The 15,729-nt window shown below is 46.8% G+C and overlaps 1 protein-coding gene across 5 annotated transcripts in view; it reads left to right on the forward strand.

The window, feature by feature from the left end:
• The window catches only part of HYKK (hydroxylysine kinase), a 246,346-nt gene that overhangs the window by 83,944 nt on the left and 146,673 nt on the right, over nt 1–15,729 (forward strand). For 4 of the 5 annotated variants that reach the window (XM_086959415.1, XM_086959417.1, XM_086959418.1 and 1 more), the window contains one exon: nt 15,145–15,498. In XM_086959415.1, coding sequence (XP_086815541.1) covers nt 15,150–15,498 — 349 coding nt within the window. In that variant the 5' untranslated portion in view covers nt 15,145–15,149. Of the gene's footprint in view, nt 1–1,619; nt 1,816–15,144; nt 15,499–15,729 lie in introns of all 5 variants that reach the window. The other variant, XM_086959416.1, reaches the window with a different exon arrangement.

Here is a 15,729-nt window from a genome sequence, read left to right on the forward strand (position 1 = left end):
GGTGAGTATATATACACATTAACAATTTATTGATGGTATGTTTCATATCGCTAAAGGGAGCTGTATACTCAGTCTTATTTGTGCCATGCTGGCATGATTTGCATGTCTTACAGCGATAGAAACCCTTTCCTGTTTTAAGCCAGTTGGTTGAATCAATGGTTTCAGGCTTGATGTATACCAGCTGGTCTCTCATAGATGGCCCTCGCCTGTGTGTAATTGATAGTCTGGTTGGTAGGTCTGGACCAATAACTGGGTCACTTAGGACCAATAGCCAATTTGTGTGTACGATTGTTTTTATTTGACTATGCTGGTTATATATTAACTCCAACGTTGCTCCGTGTAAACCGCTGGTGGCCCCGTGGGAGGTGGCGTATACACCGGCCTAGCACACCGGCACGTATTCAGCAAAGCAGCACAAATCATATATATATATATATATATATATATATATATATATATATATATATATATATATATATATATTGTATCCCCAATTGCTCTGCAGCAGAAAAGCACTCGACAGCAGTTGGGTGTCAAACCTTCATTTATTTGCATTACGAAGTGAAAATTGCATCCGTCAATGTACTTGTTTGCCTGCCGACGCGTTTCTGAGCTGTCTGCTCCTTCTTCTTGGGCAATGGCAAAGCGGTTGTGCGGCTTCCGTGAACTCATGCCTCAGCTGTCTTTAGTAGTCTCAGGTGATGTAGCTTAGTAGCCCGTCATCCCTTGCAATGAGTTCTGGGGCATGTAGTTTAAGTCCGCAATTAAGACGCCCACAGTGGGTTCCGCAATGTCATTATTTAACAAGATCACAGTGGCTTACTTCAACGCCACTGCGATATTAAAAGCACTTCAGTGTGCCCCAGAGCAATGTCACTTTCGTTAGTGGTTCAATCTACTGTGCCCTCTCCAACTTCGGAAATTTCCGGTCAGCTGAGGCATGAGTTCACGGAAGCCGCACAACCGCTTTGCCATTGCCCAAGAAGAAGGAGCAGACAGCTCAGAAACGCGTCGGCAGGCAAACAAGTACATTGACGGATGCAATTTTCACTTCGTAATGCAAATAAATGAAGGTTTGACACCCAACTGCTGTCGAGTGCTTTTCTGCTGCAGAGCAATTGGGGATACAATATATATATATATATATATATATATATATATATATATATATATATATATATATATATATATATAATCTGTATATCATGTAAGCAGTCCTCACACTAGTGCCCTTACAGCCCTTATGCTGCTGATGGTGTTTGGGGTGTGTGTGGAGCCCCCATAGGTGTGCTGAAAAAGCATCCCATCAGCAGAAGCACACACACACTCCATAACTGCGCATGCAGAATGATTTATTCCTGCAAAAACCCAATGCATTTTGGATGCATTGCACCCTTGTTCACAGGTTTTCACCAATGGATACAAGTGCATTTTATAACCACAAACAATAGAAACAGATGACAGTCAGAATAACCACGTCATTAAAATTGTAAAGTAGGCATTATACAGTTTGGAAGTTGATAATATTTGTGTATTGTATTTATTATATACATATGCTGTGTGTCACAGTACATTGCAGAACACTATATTACAATTCATGTTTAATAATCCCATTATAGGAACAATACATTTGTAAGTTTCACAAGGAAGGACTGGAGTGGGTTTAAAGACCTGCAATGGTTGACTCCCCTACTTCATATATCAAAACACAGATATGAGCTCAGCGTTTTGGTAAAAGGATAGAGATCCCTCCCCACTTGAGCTCAATTCCAAGGATTGCTGAGGAGTGTCACCTGACAACAGTGGATACCAACAGTAAGTCCTTCACCTTTGGATGTTCCATTGAATCACTGGATGGTTTCGTATATATTATTACGTTTTTTTGCTATTTTGTTTTGAGCACTTGTGAGCAGGAGCACTTCTAGGCCCTAAAGAAAGCCCCAACACCATTTGGGTCATTGGCTAAAACATGGCGACCTCTTTGACAAATTAGCAGATTTAATTAGTCCCTCAGTGCCACTAATTCTAGCCCAGGTTCGCTCTAATAACATTGTTGCAGTAAACCCTGTAGGTAGTTTTAATCACTCTCTTCACTTGCTCTGCTGTCCTCATCACCCCAAGCTCCACAATTGGGTATTTAGTATATACCTCTTTTAGTACGAAAAACATCCCTGAGCTCCTCCCTCTCATTGAGGGGTTGTATCCCGTATCGTGACTAGGCATCACAATGCGAGGAGGTTCCTCAATGATGAAGCATGGCACCATTGGTGGGTGAGGGAAACCATCCTATAAAAGGAATTCTCCTAAGTGGGTGTGTTTTCCAGTTAGGCTAATAATGCTCTTTGGACCCAAGAGTTTATATTTGTGTTTTGAACAATTAATTGAACACATAGTCCCCAACTGTTTATCAATATCATTTCATACCTGCTGATTGCAAAATAATGCACACCTATTTAAAAATGAATTAATGGGTGCTGACAAAGAACAGACAAGAAACAATACATTTAAATATATTCCCCTAATAGTAGCTGTTTAACAAATAGCCTTCCAGCTACTCATACCAGCAATCATACTTCTGATAAACTGGAAACGTTAACACACTTTTCTCAATGCAGGTCCAATGAACTGACACAGCTATAACCATTATTATCCATCATCACTTTCCATTTCATACGTTCTATAGATAACACAATTAGCATCCCTTAAATATTCAAGCGTTATATAATGTCATAAGAGTGTATTCAACCCAAGTGGTTAATATTCATGGCATTGAAGCTGCATAATAGCGGAGATAATCTCCTCATCTTCATGATGCGCAAGAAAGAATTCTCTTTGGCCGTTTCCCAGCCAAGCTATAGCAGTGTCTTCAAAGAATCAAGTGAAATCTACTGGAGTTTGTTGGTGGGTTGCATAAAGTTTTTTGGCGTATTGTCTGGTGCAGTTCCTAGTCCATTTTGGTATCTTCCAATGGAGTGAAGTGGAGCATGTGTTTCAGTGCAGGCAAGCAGGGCCCACCACAGGGCAGCAAGTGCTGGATCCGAAATGTAGGTTCTCTATTTAAGCTATGTGCATTACCATGCGCCGTGAGGGGTTAATGCGGTTGCAATATAGGGCGGTGGGAATGGTATATATCTGGGAGCGTGTTATCGCTTGCTATGGTCATAGCCAAGATGCAGGATGTCTGGAGCTTTTCTGTAGATTGCGTGATATGGACTCCGTTGCCTGTTAAGTTCTTGTTATGTGAGTGGGGGCCATATAGCTCTAGTCACAGTCCGCAGTAGTCGTGGGAGTTCCTGAGAATCGCTGCAGGGGTGTGATATCGTTTTCATTAGTGTCAGTGTCTGCTTTGGAAGGTGCTACTCCATTTCAGAGGCGCCTCCATTATCTCCCAACCGGCGCTCAGGGGGCTCCTGGCCACCAGGCTGTTTAGGTAGGGTCTTGATAAAGTCCTGGGCATGTTGCGGATTAGTAAAAAAGTATTGTTTGCCTTGGTGTGTTACTTTGAGGTGGGCCGAGAAAAGCATAGCATATGGCATATTAAGTGTTGCAGTTTTTTCTTGACTTGGAGGAATTTGCGTCTCTGCTCTTGGACAGCTATGGTAAAATCAGGGTAGATTGATATCTCCATTCCTTCGTATTTAAGGTGTCCTTTCTCGTGGGAGAGTCGTAGGGCCGTGTAGGGGTCCCAGGAGCAGGTCGGCTTGCCAGCGAACGCTGCGCTCTCTCCACAACAAGGATGATGAAAATTCCTCTCTGCCAAACAGCGGTATGAGCAGGCGTTCTCCACGTAGTTCTACATTTTACCGGTGGCTGTCGACTCCGGTACACCTAGGATGCGAAGGTTGTTCCTTCTTGAACGTGATTCCAATTCCTCGCTTTTAGCAGTAATCACTTTTAGAACTCTGTCCATCTCGGGCATGTGGCTAGTGGTAGCACTTGATGTGTCCTCCAGGTCAGATATCTGTCTCTCTGCCTCGGTTAATCGGCCGTCATGCTTCTCGACTCTGTGGGTCAGGCCATCCATTCTGGTAGACATAGAATCCATCTTCTTAGATTCTATAGACATCAGGCTCGACTGCATTACCAGCATTAGTTCCTTGAGGTCTGTGGTAGATGTAGTAGGAGCATCAGCTTGATCGTCATCAGGCTCCGTCTGGGAGCGGAGAGTCTTTCGAGTGTCGAAGTTAAGTTTCGGCTGTTAACCATCTGGTTTCGCCATGGCTGCTAGGCGGGAGGGCCTGCGACTCAGCCGGGGCCCGAGGGGTCCGTCACTCACCTCAGATAAGTGCACTCAGTGAATTGCGGTGGGGGCCAGAGGTCCGACGCACGATGAGACAATAGAAGGGGGAGCAGGGCCCTCGCGATATGCTTTCTTCTGCAGTGGATGGCGATGTGTATCCTCACCGGGGAGAGGTGGCGGAGTTTCCCTGCTCTGCACTGCAGCAGCAGTGGCCACACGCCCTATGCGAGTCCCGGAGAGCCGGTAATAGGTATGATGGTGTTGGAGTGGATCAGCGGACCGAAGGCCTATGTGGGATATCAGATGGGCAGCCAATTGTCTATCCCGGTGGGTGTCTCCCTGGCGGTCGCAGCCTCTTGGGCCCGGTGCACGGCAGTCAGTGGCCTTGAATATAGAGTCATCTTGATGCACAGTTAATCGTCCCCAGGGTCCCCGCTGGCGTTTTCCTAGGTGGGGGTACAAGCTCTCTGCCACCTCCACTCCCCGCAGCGCCCAGGATGGGGGGGGTCTGGCCTCACCAGGGGTTCTTAGGCTGCGCCACTATTACAGCAGGGCACCAGGAAAATAGTGACAAGATAAATACAAAACGTATATACATCTTTATTTATTGCTCTTTTGTGACACCGCACACATCTTCTGTCAACCCACAGTTTGAGAAACGCTGTTTTAGATACTTTTGGAGTGATGTAAACCCCCAAGTGTTTTATTGCTTTGCCTACCCATCTGTTCAGATCCAGAGCTATCAACCTCTTGACCATTGCCTGTGTCACTGTCAAATTCAGTAGTTCACATGTATGCCCTTTACTTTGAAACATGCTTTTTGACTGATCAAACTAAGTGCCTAATAAATTGAAGGTCAGAACCAAATGACTTCCCTTCATTCCTTTTTCCTACGTAATGTGGAACGCCAGTGATTCCATGATCATGGCAAAAGTAACGCAGAGAAGGGACATCCTTTTCTGGTGCCCCTCTGAAGAGCTGTTGGTTTCAAATCCGTTCCATCAAGCACAGTTTTTGATATTTTTGTCAAATTATTGTCCAAGACCTTGCTCGTGGGCTTAGGGCCCAACCCCACTTTACATCAGACATCAATTATGAACAGCCAATCCACCTAATCTAAAGTTTTTTTAGCATCAAAGGAAACCAAAATATATGTTTAGTTTTTCAATTTGGTTGGTGTTGCAAAGTCATCTTGTGCCCTGGGCAACCCCCAACTTTTTGCTGACTGACTCGCTCTTCGCTTTTGGGCTGAGTGGTCGCTCCCCTGCTTGGTATCGTTCTGCAGCGCTTTGCTATCTAAACAGCCTCATATATATTGCCTACTGTCTGCCTTGGTTGCCGCTTTGATTGTATGCACTTTTAAATTGCCTGTGTTACTTTCACGCTGATTGCGCGTTTTTCCCCAAGCGCTCTGCTCTGCTCACTCCTCCGCCTCCATTTTGCTTGTTGTTGTTGTCCTCTGTAGCCCGCCCCGCCTCCCAGCTGAGCCGCCCTCCCACAGACTACAAACAGCGCTCCCTGACCTGGAAACGCTGTGACTCGCTCTTCGCTTTTGGGCTGAGTGGTCGCTCCCTTGCTTGGTATCGTTCTGCAGCGCTTTGCTATCTAAACTGCCTCATATATATTGCCTACTGTCTGCCTTGGTTGCCGCTTTGATTGTATGCACTTTTAAATTGCCTGTGTTACTTTCACGCTGATTGCGCGTTTTCCCCCAAGCGCTCTGCTCTGCTCACCCCTCCGCCTCCATTTTGCTTGTTGTTGTCGTCCTCTGTAGCCCGCCCCGCCTCCCAGCTGAGCCGCCCTCGCCCCTCCCCCTCCACTTTCCTTATATGACAGTTGCTCCCGCGCGCAGCGTTTACGCGCAGCGATCGCGCCCCAGTCGCGCCGAAGGTGCGCCAAAGGTAAGCCCGTCTACACCCGTCCGCGCCTGGACCGCGCCCAGCGCCAGACCCCCTGGCCTTTGCACCCCCCACCCCTCCCGCATCACTTACGATGCCACCACCCTCCTAGCCCTTAACGCCGGCCGCTCCCCCAACTGCATCCAAGCTGCTCCTGGACAAACCCACGGACCTTTCTCATGCTACTCCTGCAAATTCTACGGCTCCGTCTACAACTCCGCTACGATCACACCACAGATATCCGACCCCAACAACCTACAATGCATCTTGCTCAACACCTGTTCGGTCCACAGGCACGCCATTGACCTATGGAACCTACTAGACACCATCTCTCCGGACATCGCCTTCCTAACAGAAACAAGGATGAACGCCTCTTCTGCCCCAGACATCACCATTGCCATCCCCGAAGATTATAAGATCATACGCAAGGACCGTACCGGCCACACGGGAGGAGGAATCGCTATCGTCCATAAGAAATCAATCCGCATCTCAACCAGCTCAGACGTCAATCTCGCCAACTCCGAACACCTCCACTTCCAGATCCACATCGACCCCAAGACCACACTCAGAGGCACCCTCCTTTACAGACCTCCAGGACCCTGCGCTCAATTTAGTGAGGACATCACGGACTTCATCACTCCACACGCGCTCCCCTCCAAAGATTACATCCTTCTGGGAGACCTCAACTTTCACCTTGAAAAACACATCGACCGCAACTCCACCACCCTTTTGGACAACCTCGCCAACCTCGGACTTAAACAACTTGTCACTTCCCCCACCCACATCGCAGGTAATACACTCGACCCTATCTTCACCTCCAGCAATCATGTCTCCTTCAGCCACACCACGAATCTCCTTTGGACTGACCACAGCTGCGTTCACTTTACCTACAACAAGCCCAAACCCAACAACCACCCCCAACCAACTCTGCAAAGAAACTGGAACAAAATCACCATCGACCAGATCTCCTCATCGCTTCTTCTTAACCTCCCAGCCCACTCCTCAAATCCCGATCAAGCCGCCTCCAACCTCACCCTATGGCTATCCAACAGCGCCAACATCCTAGCACCACTGAAAAAACGACAAAACAAACTCGGCAGCAAGAAGGCCTCCTGGTTCAACGATGATCTTAAGAAATCCAAGAAACTCTGCCGCTCCCTTGAGAAGGCTTGGAAAAAAGATCCAACCATCAGCACCAAGGAAGCCTTCAAAAACGCCACCCGCTTACACCACCAACTGATCCGAAAAGCCAAGAAAGCCGCTTTCAAGGACCGACTAGATAACAACGCCCACAACAGCAAAGAACTATTCAATATCGTCAAGGAATTTACCAATCCCACGGCCAACTCCAACGACATCACCCCCTCCCAAGCCCTCTGCGACTCCCTAGCCTCATTCTTCCACAACAAAATCGCAGACATCCACAACAGCTTCGACAACCAACCTGAAGACCAACCCACCCAACCCCTTTCAAGACCCCCACCTCCCTTGAACACCCTCAATGACTGGAACCCAATCTCCACTGAGGACACCATCCGCCTGATGAACTCCATCCACTCAGGATCCCCAACTGACCCATGCCCTCACCACATCTTCAACAAAGCAGACTCCATCATAGCACCACACCTCCGAGATGTCATCAACTGCTCCTTCAACTCCGCCACCTTCCCGGAAAGCTGGAAACATGCCGAACTCAGCGCCCTCCTGAAGAAACCCACAGCTGACCCCACCGAACTCAAAAACTACCGCCCCATCTCGCTCCTTCCATTCCCGGCCAAAGTCATCGAGAAAGCGGTCAACAACCAGCTCGCCGCCTTCCTTGAATCCAACAAATCCCTCGACTCCTCACAGTCCGGCTTCCGAGCCAAACACAGCACTGAAACCGCCCTCATCGCAGCAACAGACGACATTCGAACTCTCCTGGACAATGGAGACACAGTCGCCCTCATCCTCCTTGACCTCTCCGCAGCCTTCGACACAGTCTGCCATAGCACCCTTCTACAGCGCCTCAAAAACATCGGAATACAAGGAAAAGCATTGGAATGGATCACCTCGTTCCTCACCGGAAGAACCCAGAGAGTCCGCCTACCTCCTTTCATCTCAGAGGCCACTGAAGTCATCTGCGGCGTACCCCAAGGATCCTCACTCAGTCGCACCCTCTTCAACATATACATGAGCCCCCTCGTGGCCATCGCACGCCAACACAACCTCAACATCATCTCCTACGCGGATGACACTCAACTGATCCTTTCACTCACCAATGACCCTAGCACCGCCAAAACTAACCTACACGAAGGAATGAAAGAAGTAGCCGAATGGATGAAACACAGCCGTCTGAAACTGAACTCAGATAAAACAGAAGTCCTTATTTTAGGCACCTCCCCCTCTGCCTGGGACGACTCTTGGTGGCCAGAAGCCCTTGGGAAAGCACCCATCCCGACGGACCACGCACGGAACCTGGGCGTCATCCTGGATTCCTCACTTTCAATGAATAGACAAGTCGACGCTGTCTCTTCATCCTGCTTCAACATTCTTCGCATGCTCAAAAAAACATTTCGTTGGATCCCCACCGAAACTAGAAAAACGGTCACCCACGCTCTGGTCACGAGCCGATTGGACTACGGAAACACCCTATACGCCGGCACTACCGCTAAACTCCAGAAAAAACTCCAACGAATCCAGAACGCCTCAGCCAGGCTCATATTAGACATCCCGCACAAAGAACACATCTCTGGTCACCTGAAAAACCTCTACTGGCTCCCCGTCAATAAGAGGATCACTTTCCGGCTCCTAACCCACACACACAAAGCACTCTACGAAATCGGACCTGAATGCCTCAACACACCACTGTCCTTCTACACTCCCTCACGCCAGCTACGATCATCCAACCAAGCCCTGGCCACTGTACCTCGCATCAACAAAACCACCATGGGAGGTAGATCCTTTTCCTACCTGGCAGCTAAAACCTGGAACTCACTCCCCACTCACCTTCGCCTTACTCAGAACCACCTAGCATTCAGAAAGCAACTTAAAACGTGGATATTTGACCAGTAATTCCCCACCCCTCTTCAAGCGCCTTGAGACCCTCTGGGTATGTAGCGCGCTATATAAATTTTCTGACTTGACTTGACTTGACTGATGCTGTTAGTAACTGCCTCTGACTGACTCTGCCTAACCAGGCCCATGGTTCAGTGCTATGCTGAAACAAACACATTCTAATACAGTTAAAACACCTACATACACTAAGGTACACAATGGTATGTTGGGGTACCCATGTGATTGGCATGTTATACCCTACAAGCCTCTAGTATATAATAGGGCAGGGGGGTTGAGACTACCTAGAAGTCCCCAGTATCCTGGGGCATGGCAGTTTAGAGGCCATCAGCCTTTTTCTGCCCTTGCATGTGTACACTGCTGAAGCCTGAGGTCAGTTTAAAAATAGCCTTGGATGCCAGGACTGCTTTTAAGAAGTAAATTGTGCCCAAACTCAACTTTGGTTTTTGGTGCACTTAACAATGAATAGCCTACAATGTTCTGGCATATTTGGGACCCCCAGGGTCTCCCCTAGGTATCCAAGGGTTGGGGGGTCAGGTATTTATAAGGTACATCCTTATAAAATGAGTTTTTATATGCCTGGGTAAAGTGAAATTTCACATTTCACTGCCCACATTGTGGGAAAATGCTGCTAAAATTCGACTTTGATGCTAGGTAATCATGAGCGGAAAATCAGTTCCGCTCGCGGATTTCGCGGATTTTCGGTAAATCCGCGATCCCCGAACTCCCACGAATTTACTGAAAATCCACGAGATCCGCGAGCGGCGGATTTCGGGGGCAAAAGTTCAAGCCTGTTGAACTTTTAACTATTTTAGGATGGCGCCGGCAAGCTGCCAGCGCCATCCTAAAATAGTTGCTAAGTTAGCTTCAACAGGAAGCACTAATAGATAAAATAAAGCAGGAGCTCGAGCACCTGCTTTATTTGATCTATTAGTGCTTCCTGATGAAGCTAATTTAGTAACTATTTTAGGATGGCGCTGGTAGCTTGCCGGCGCCATCCTAAAATAGTTAGTTAGGATGATGTGTGTTTTGTCGAGGCTGGGTAGGTGTGGGTTCTCCCCATATCTATCGTCGAAAATTAGCTATGATGCTTGATGGAGGCCTTTGCATAATTGACTTTCACTAGCTCAATCCCTGTGCAGTTCCTGTGACCACGAGCTTCTGTGATCCGTGCCTGTCCTTTTATACACACAAGAGGCATATGAACTCGCATATAAGCCCCGTCCGTTTGGCCCCTCCCCACACACTAGTGGTGTGTGCACCGTCTTCGCGCCCTTTACCCACTTGATGGACAGCTCACTCGAGGGACCCCTGCGCTCTTTGGTGTGATGGCAAAGTTAATCAGCCCCCCCAAAAATGTGTGTTTTGTCGAGGCTGGGTAGGTGTGTGCTCTCCCCATATCTATCGTCGAACATTAGCTATGATGCTTGATGGAGGCCTTAGCATAATTGACTTTCACAAGCTCAATCCCTGTGCAGTTCCTGTGACCACGAGCTTCTCTGATCCATGCCTGTCCTTTTATACACACAAGAGGCATGTGAACTCGCATATAAGTCCCGTCCGTTTGGCCCCTCCCCACACACTAGTGGTGTGTGCACCGTCTTCGCGCCCTTTACCCACTTGATGGACAGCTCACTCGAGGGACCCCTGCGCTCTTTGGTGTGATGGCAAAGTTAATCAGCCCCCCCAAAAATGTGTGTTTTGTCGAGGCTGGGTAGGTGTGTGCTCTCCCCATATCTATCGTCGAACATTAGCTATGATGCTTGATGGAGGCCTTAGCATAATTGACTTTCACAAGCTCAATCCCTGTGCAGTTCCTGTGACCACGAGCTTCTCTGATCCGTGCCTGTCCTTTTATACACACAAGAGGCATATGAACTCGCATATAAGCCCCGTCCGTTTGGCCCCTCCCCACACACTAGTGGTGTGTGCACCGTCTTCGCGCCCTTTACCCACTTGATGGACAGCTCACTCGAGGGACCCCTGCGCTCTTTGGTGTGATGGCAAAGTTAATCAGCCCCCCCAAAAATGTGAGTTTTGTCGAGGCTGGGTAGGAGTGCGCTCTCCCCATATCTATCGTCGAAAATTAGCTATGATGCTTGACGGAGGCCTTTGCATAATTGACTTTCACGAGCTCAATCCCTGTGCAGTTCCTGTGACCACGAGCTTCTCTGATCCGTGCCTGTCTTTTTATACACACAAGAGGTATGTGAACTCGCATATAAGCCCCGCCCGTTTGGCCCCTCCCCACACACTAGTGGTGTGTGCACCGTCTTCACGCCCTTTACCCACTTGATGGACAGCTCACTCGAGGGACCCCGGCGCTCTTTGGTGTGATGGCAAAGTTAATCAGCCCCCCCAAAAATGTGAGTTTTGTCGAGGCTGGGCAGGTGTGCGTTCTCCCCATATCTATCGTCGAAAAATAGCTATGATGCTTGATGGAGGCCTTTGCATTATTGACTTTCACAAGCTCAATCCCTGTGCAGTTCCTGTGACCACGAGCTTCTCTGATCCGTGCCTGTCCTTTTATGCACACAAGAGGCATGTGAACTCGCATATAAGCCTCGCCCGTTTGGCCCTGCCCCTCACACTAGCGATGTGCACCGTTTTCCCGCCCGGCCATTCCCCACACAATCCACAAAATCCGCGAATCCGCAAATTCGCAGATTTTGCGAATTGCGAATTCGCAAAATTTGCAAATTCGCGAATTGCGAATTCGCAAAATTCGCCCATGCCTAATGCTAGGAGCACTGTAGAGAGGGAAGCTGCAATATTTCTACAGATTCAGAACCCCTAAGGTCTCCTCTAGTTGCACATGGGGTGGGGTTCCTGTATGTATAAGGCAAGTACTTCTAAAATATGTTTTTGTAAGTCCTGGTGCTGGAAAAATGGCCCAAGTCATTTTTCCCTTTGCAAATCCCCTGTACATAGGTTAACATGGTAGAAAGTTATTGATTAATAACTATTGATAGGAGAGGGATAGAAATGACATTCAAAGACTTCCCAGAATGGTATTAATAAATCCAACAATATCATATTGTTGAATTTCTCCTAAAGTGTACATACAAGAAGTTATAAGACGTTCTAGCTTGTAGGTCCAAATTCAGCCTTCCAATAGTCTACCCTGATTAATCAGAGTTAAGTGGATTAGCCAGGCTGCCTTTGAGAGTTGATAAAGAACCCCTGCTTTTAACCAGCTCTGCTGGCAGGGCAGTGTGCTGTTCCAAAGGAATGCCAGGCCAGGGGAAGGGTCGTAAACTATGCTCTTCAAAGGGGAGAGCAGAGACCATTGTCATGAATTTCCTATTTTAGGCAGATGGTAGGATTAAGGAAGGTATGGGCAGATGCAGGGGGTAGAGTCTAAGTAAATAAGTCATCCTAGGGGGTGTGTTTAGCCAGCTCTTACCTCCTTGCTGGAAAATCAGACATTATGGATTTGGAAGAGTTGATGAACTCTAGGACAAAATAATGCCACACTCAACAGGATGTGGTCATAACTTTGAGGAGTTACCCTGCTTCCATTTGTCAGAAATAACCTCCTGCATGACCCAGAGAACTCGGAATACGTATCGGAGAGGGGCAGAGCCCTCCAGATCTGCTGCTTGAAACTTACTGAAGCAAGAAGGGCCTTGTTGAGAAGTTTTGCTGTGCAAAGATTTCTAAGGCCTGACTTCTGAAGACTGCACCATCTGAAACTACAGCCCTGTGGATTATCTTGCTTAAAAGGAACTAAAGAGTGGACTCTTGTAAGCTACAGGTTAAAAGAGCTCATCTGGGACATTACCAACTAAATCTACATCTTGGAGAACCATCAGTTGATTTGTAAGGGTTTTGTACTATTGGATTGTTCGAACTGAAATCCTCAACTTTCAAGGATTCTCTTGGAGCTTCCAGACCCTTGGAGTGAATTTGAGACACTTTGGGACCCCTTGAGAAACTTCAGGAAGACGTTCAAGGAGTTTGGAGAACTTTGGACCAACTTTGAAAAAAGCTCCATAGAGGGACCGACTCAACCTGGCCATCCAGGCCGCCTGCCTTCAACCACGAGACGGCTAAGCCAACCAGGTTCATCCCGCTAAAAGCTCCATAGCTTCAACTTCCAGAGATTGACCGGGACTAGCAAAAATTTGAACCAGGCGAACCCTCACCGGAGCTGGCTACATGACTAGCATCGTGAGACTCCGCTAGAAAAAGCTCCAGAAAAGTTTCTAAGTCTGCTCGTAGAAAAGGTGAGCAACTGCGAGAGCCAAGCCACCTGCCTTCCATCGCATGTTGGCCTGGATTCCTGGGTTGTCCCACGGAAGCAATCTAGAAATATTTTCTAAGTCCGCTCCAGGGAAGTTGACCGGGACCTCGTCACAAGTTAAGCCGGCGAACCTTCACCAAATCCGGACTGGCTGGGAGCTTCGAGGGGCCTCGAGGAGAAAAGCTCCGCAAAAGTTTCTAAGTATTAAGGTAGAAACTGAGTCCAGGACCTGCCGTGACCTGTAGTTGCTCAGGGCTCCATCGCGCCCGGTCTGAAACTTTGACTTTGGTCCGGTCTACCGCGAGCAGGTATCACAATATGGTGCTATAATCTTCAAAGTGGGAAAAACAAACAGGTACCTGTTTGTTTTTCCCAGATATATACGGCCCAACCAGCCACAAGTCCCAGGACCTGACTGCATTTTTTGTATCAATAATCTTCAAAGTGGTATATTTTATTAAATCTTTGAAAATTCCTATCCCCAGTTTCCTACATTGGCTTTTTATCGATTTGGTGTCATTTTGAAGATAACAATATTTCCTATTGTTATAAACTGGTGTTGGATTTTTATTGTGTGTTGTGTCTTAATTATTTACTGAAATGGTGTTTTTAAATGCTTTACATACCTGTCTGAAGTTAAGCCTGTCTGCTCGCTGCCACGTTACCAAGGGTTGAGCATAGGAATAGTTTTCTAAGACCTATGCTGAGTCCTCTCATGTGTTAGTGGCCTTATTGCCAGTGGCAGACCTACATTTGCCCCTACAAATAACTCCCCTTCTAACAGTGGGTGATTCTTTTAGGTTAATATCTGTCTGTCTGTCTTGTATTGACCCAGATTGATTTGGCTAAACTAAGGTAAGGAGTACTAATTGCCCTAACGGACCGGATGCTAAAAAGGTCTTGATCGCTAAAGGGCAAGGCTGTCAAAGGGCTAGGCAACTCTTCCCATTAGCTCTGGTGCCACCCAGCACAAAATAATATGCATGAAAAGGGTTGAGCCGCGCTAAGAGGCTCAAAATGAGGATGAATATCCCAATATCGAGAATGAACCATAGCAATTTTGTAGCTTTTCATTGAAAATCAAGATTGCATTGATGAATAACAGCAATGCACCAAGCTGTTCCTGACACCAGGAAGGAGAAAAAAGAACCAAGAAAGAACTCCATGCGGAGAGAATCAGAATAGTGTTATAAAACCAGAAGCAAAAATCTGGGGCAAAATATGGAAGCAAAGGGATGGAGAACACACATAAAATAAGGAACAAATGTGTTCCAACATATCACACATGGAAATAACTCCTCATGTATGGTACTAACAGGAACTGACCTTACAACAAAGACACAGCCTCTTCTTGGATTGTGAATTACAGTCCTATTTTTTTTCTTGGGCTAACCATCATCTTAAATAGGGTTAGTAAATAGCGCTATGGGGCCACACCCCTTTCTGGAATCCATAGCATTCACCAGGTAAACGAAGGAGAAGTCGCAGTTGAATATCCTTCAGCCAACACAGTATTCTGCGCGTATACAAGTGCTTCACACATTATAATGTTTATGAATCATGCTAAATATATTTATGTGTACAATAAGAGATTTTCAAGGTTTAAGTTCTCCTTTCACCTTGAGAAATATGTGTGACTTTGCTCTGTAGTACTTCTTAATGTGACGTTCCTGCCACATATCAGTTGAGAATGTTTTTTTTTTTAGATAAAATGTCGAGCGCAAACAATCCGTCGCAAACTTCTTATGATGTGGGAAAGCCAGCGCTGAGTGACGCACAAGCCACACGTTTGGTTGAAGATGTATTCGGTCTAAAGGTATCTAAGATCAAGCCGCTCCCCAGCTATGACGATCAAAACTTTCATATAGTAACTACAGATCTGGAGAAAACTAGAAATGTGACTGATTTCGTACTCAAAATAACCAATTGCCAAGAGAGTAAAAATGAAAACCGCTTAGATGTACAGACCCGCGTGATGATTTTTCTGAGAGAAGAAGGTTTTCCCACCGCTACAGCATTTCCAACAAGAGATGGTCAGATACTATCACTTCAGTCTGCAGGTAAGTCTCGTTACTCTGTTTTTAATTTTTTGGAAAACATACAGTGCACTACCTCACTGTTTCTTGAAACTGTAGCCGCAAGCACTTTTGAAATGTACACACTTTTTCATGTTCAAATATCAATAAATTTAAAGATCACAGTAGATTTAATATCTCAGGCCTTTTTTCAACGTTATTAGGTTTCACTTACATAATGAATGCTAAAGACATACGCAATCTCTGTCCGTATGT

Source organism: Lissotriton vulgaris, chromosome 2_2 (genome assembly GCF_964263255.1).
Source record: "Lissotriton vulgaris chromosome 2_2, aLisVul1.2, whole genome shotgun sequence".
Lineage (NCBI taxonomy): Eukaryota > Metazoa > Chordata > Amphibia > Caudata > Salamandridae > Lissotriton > Lissotriton vulgaris.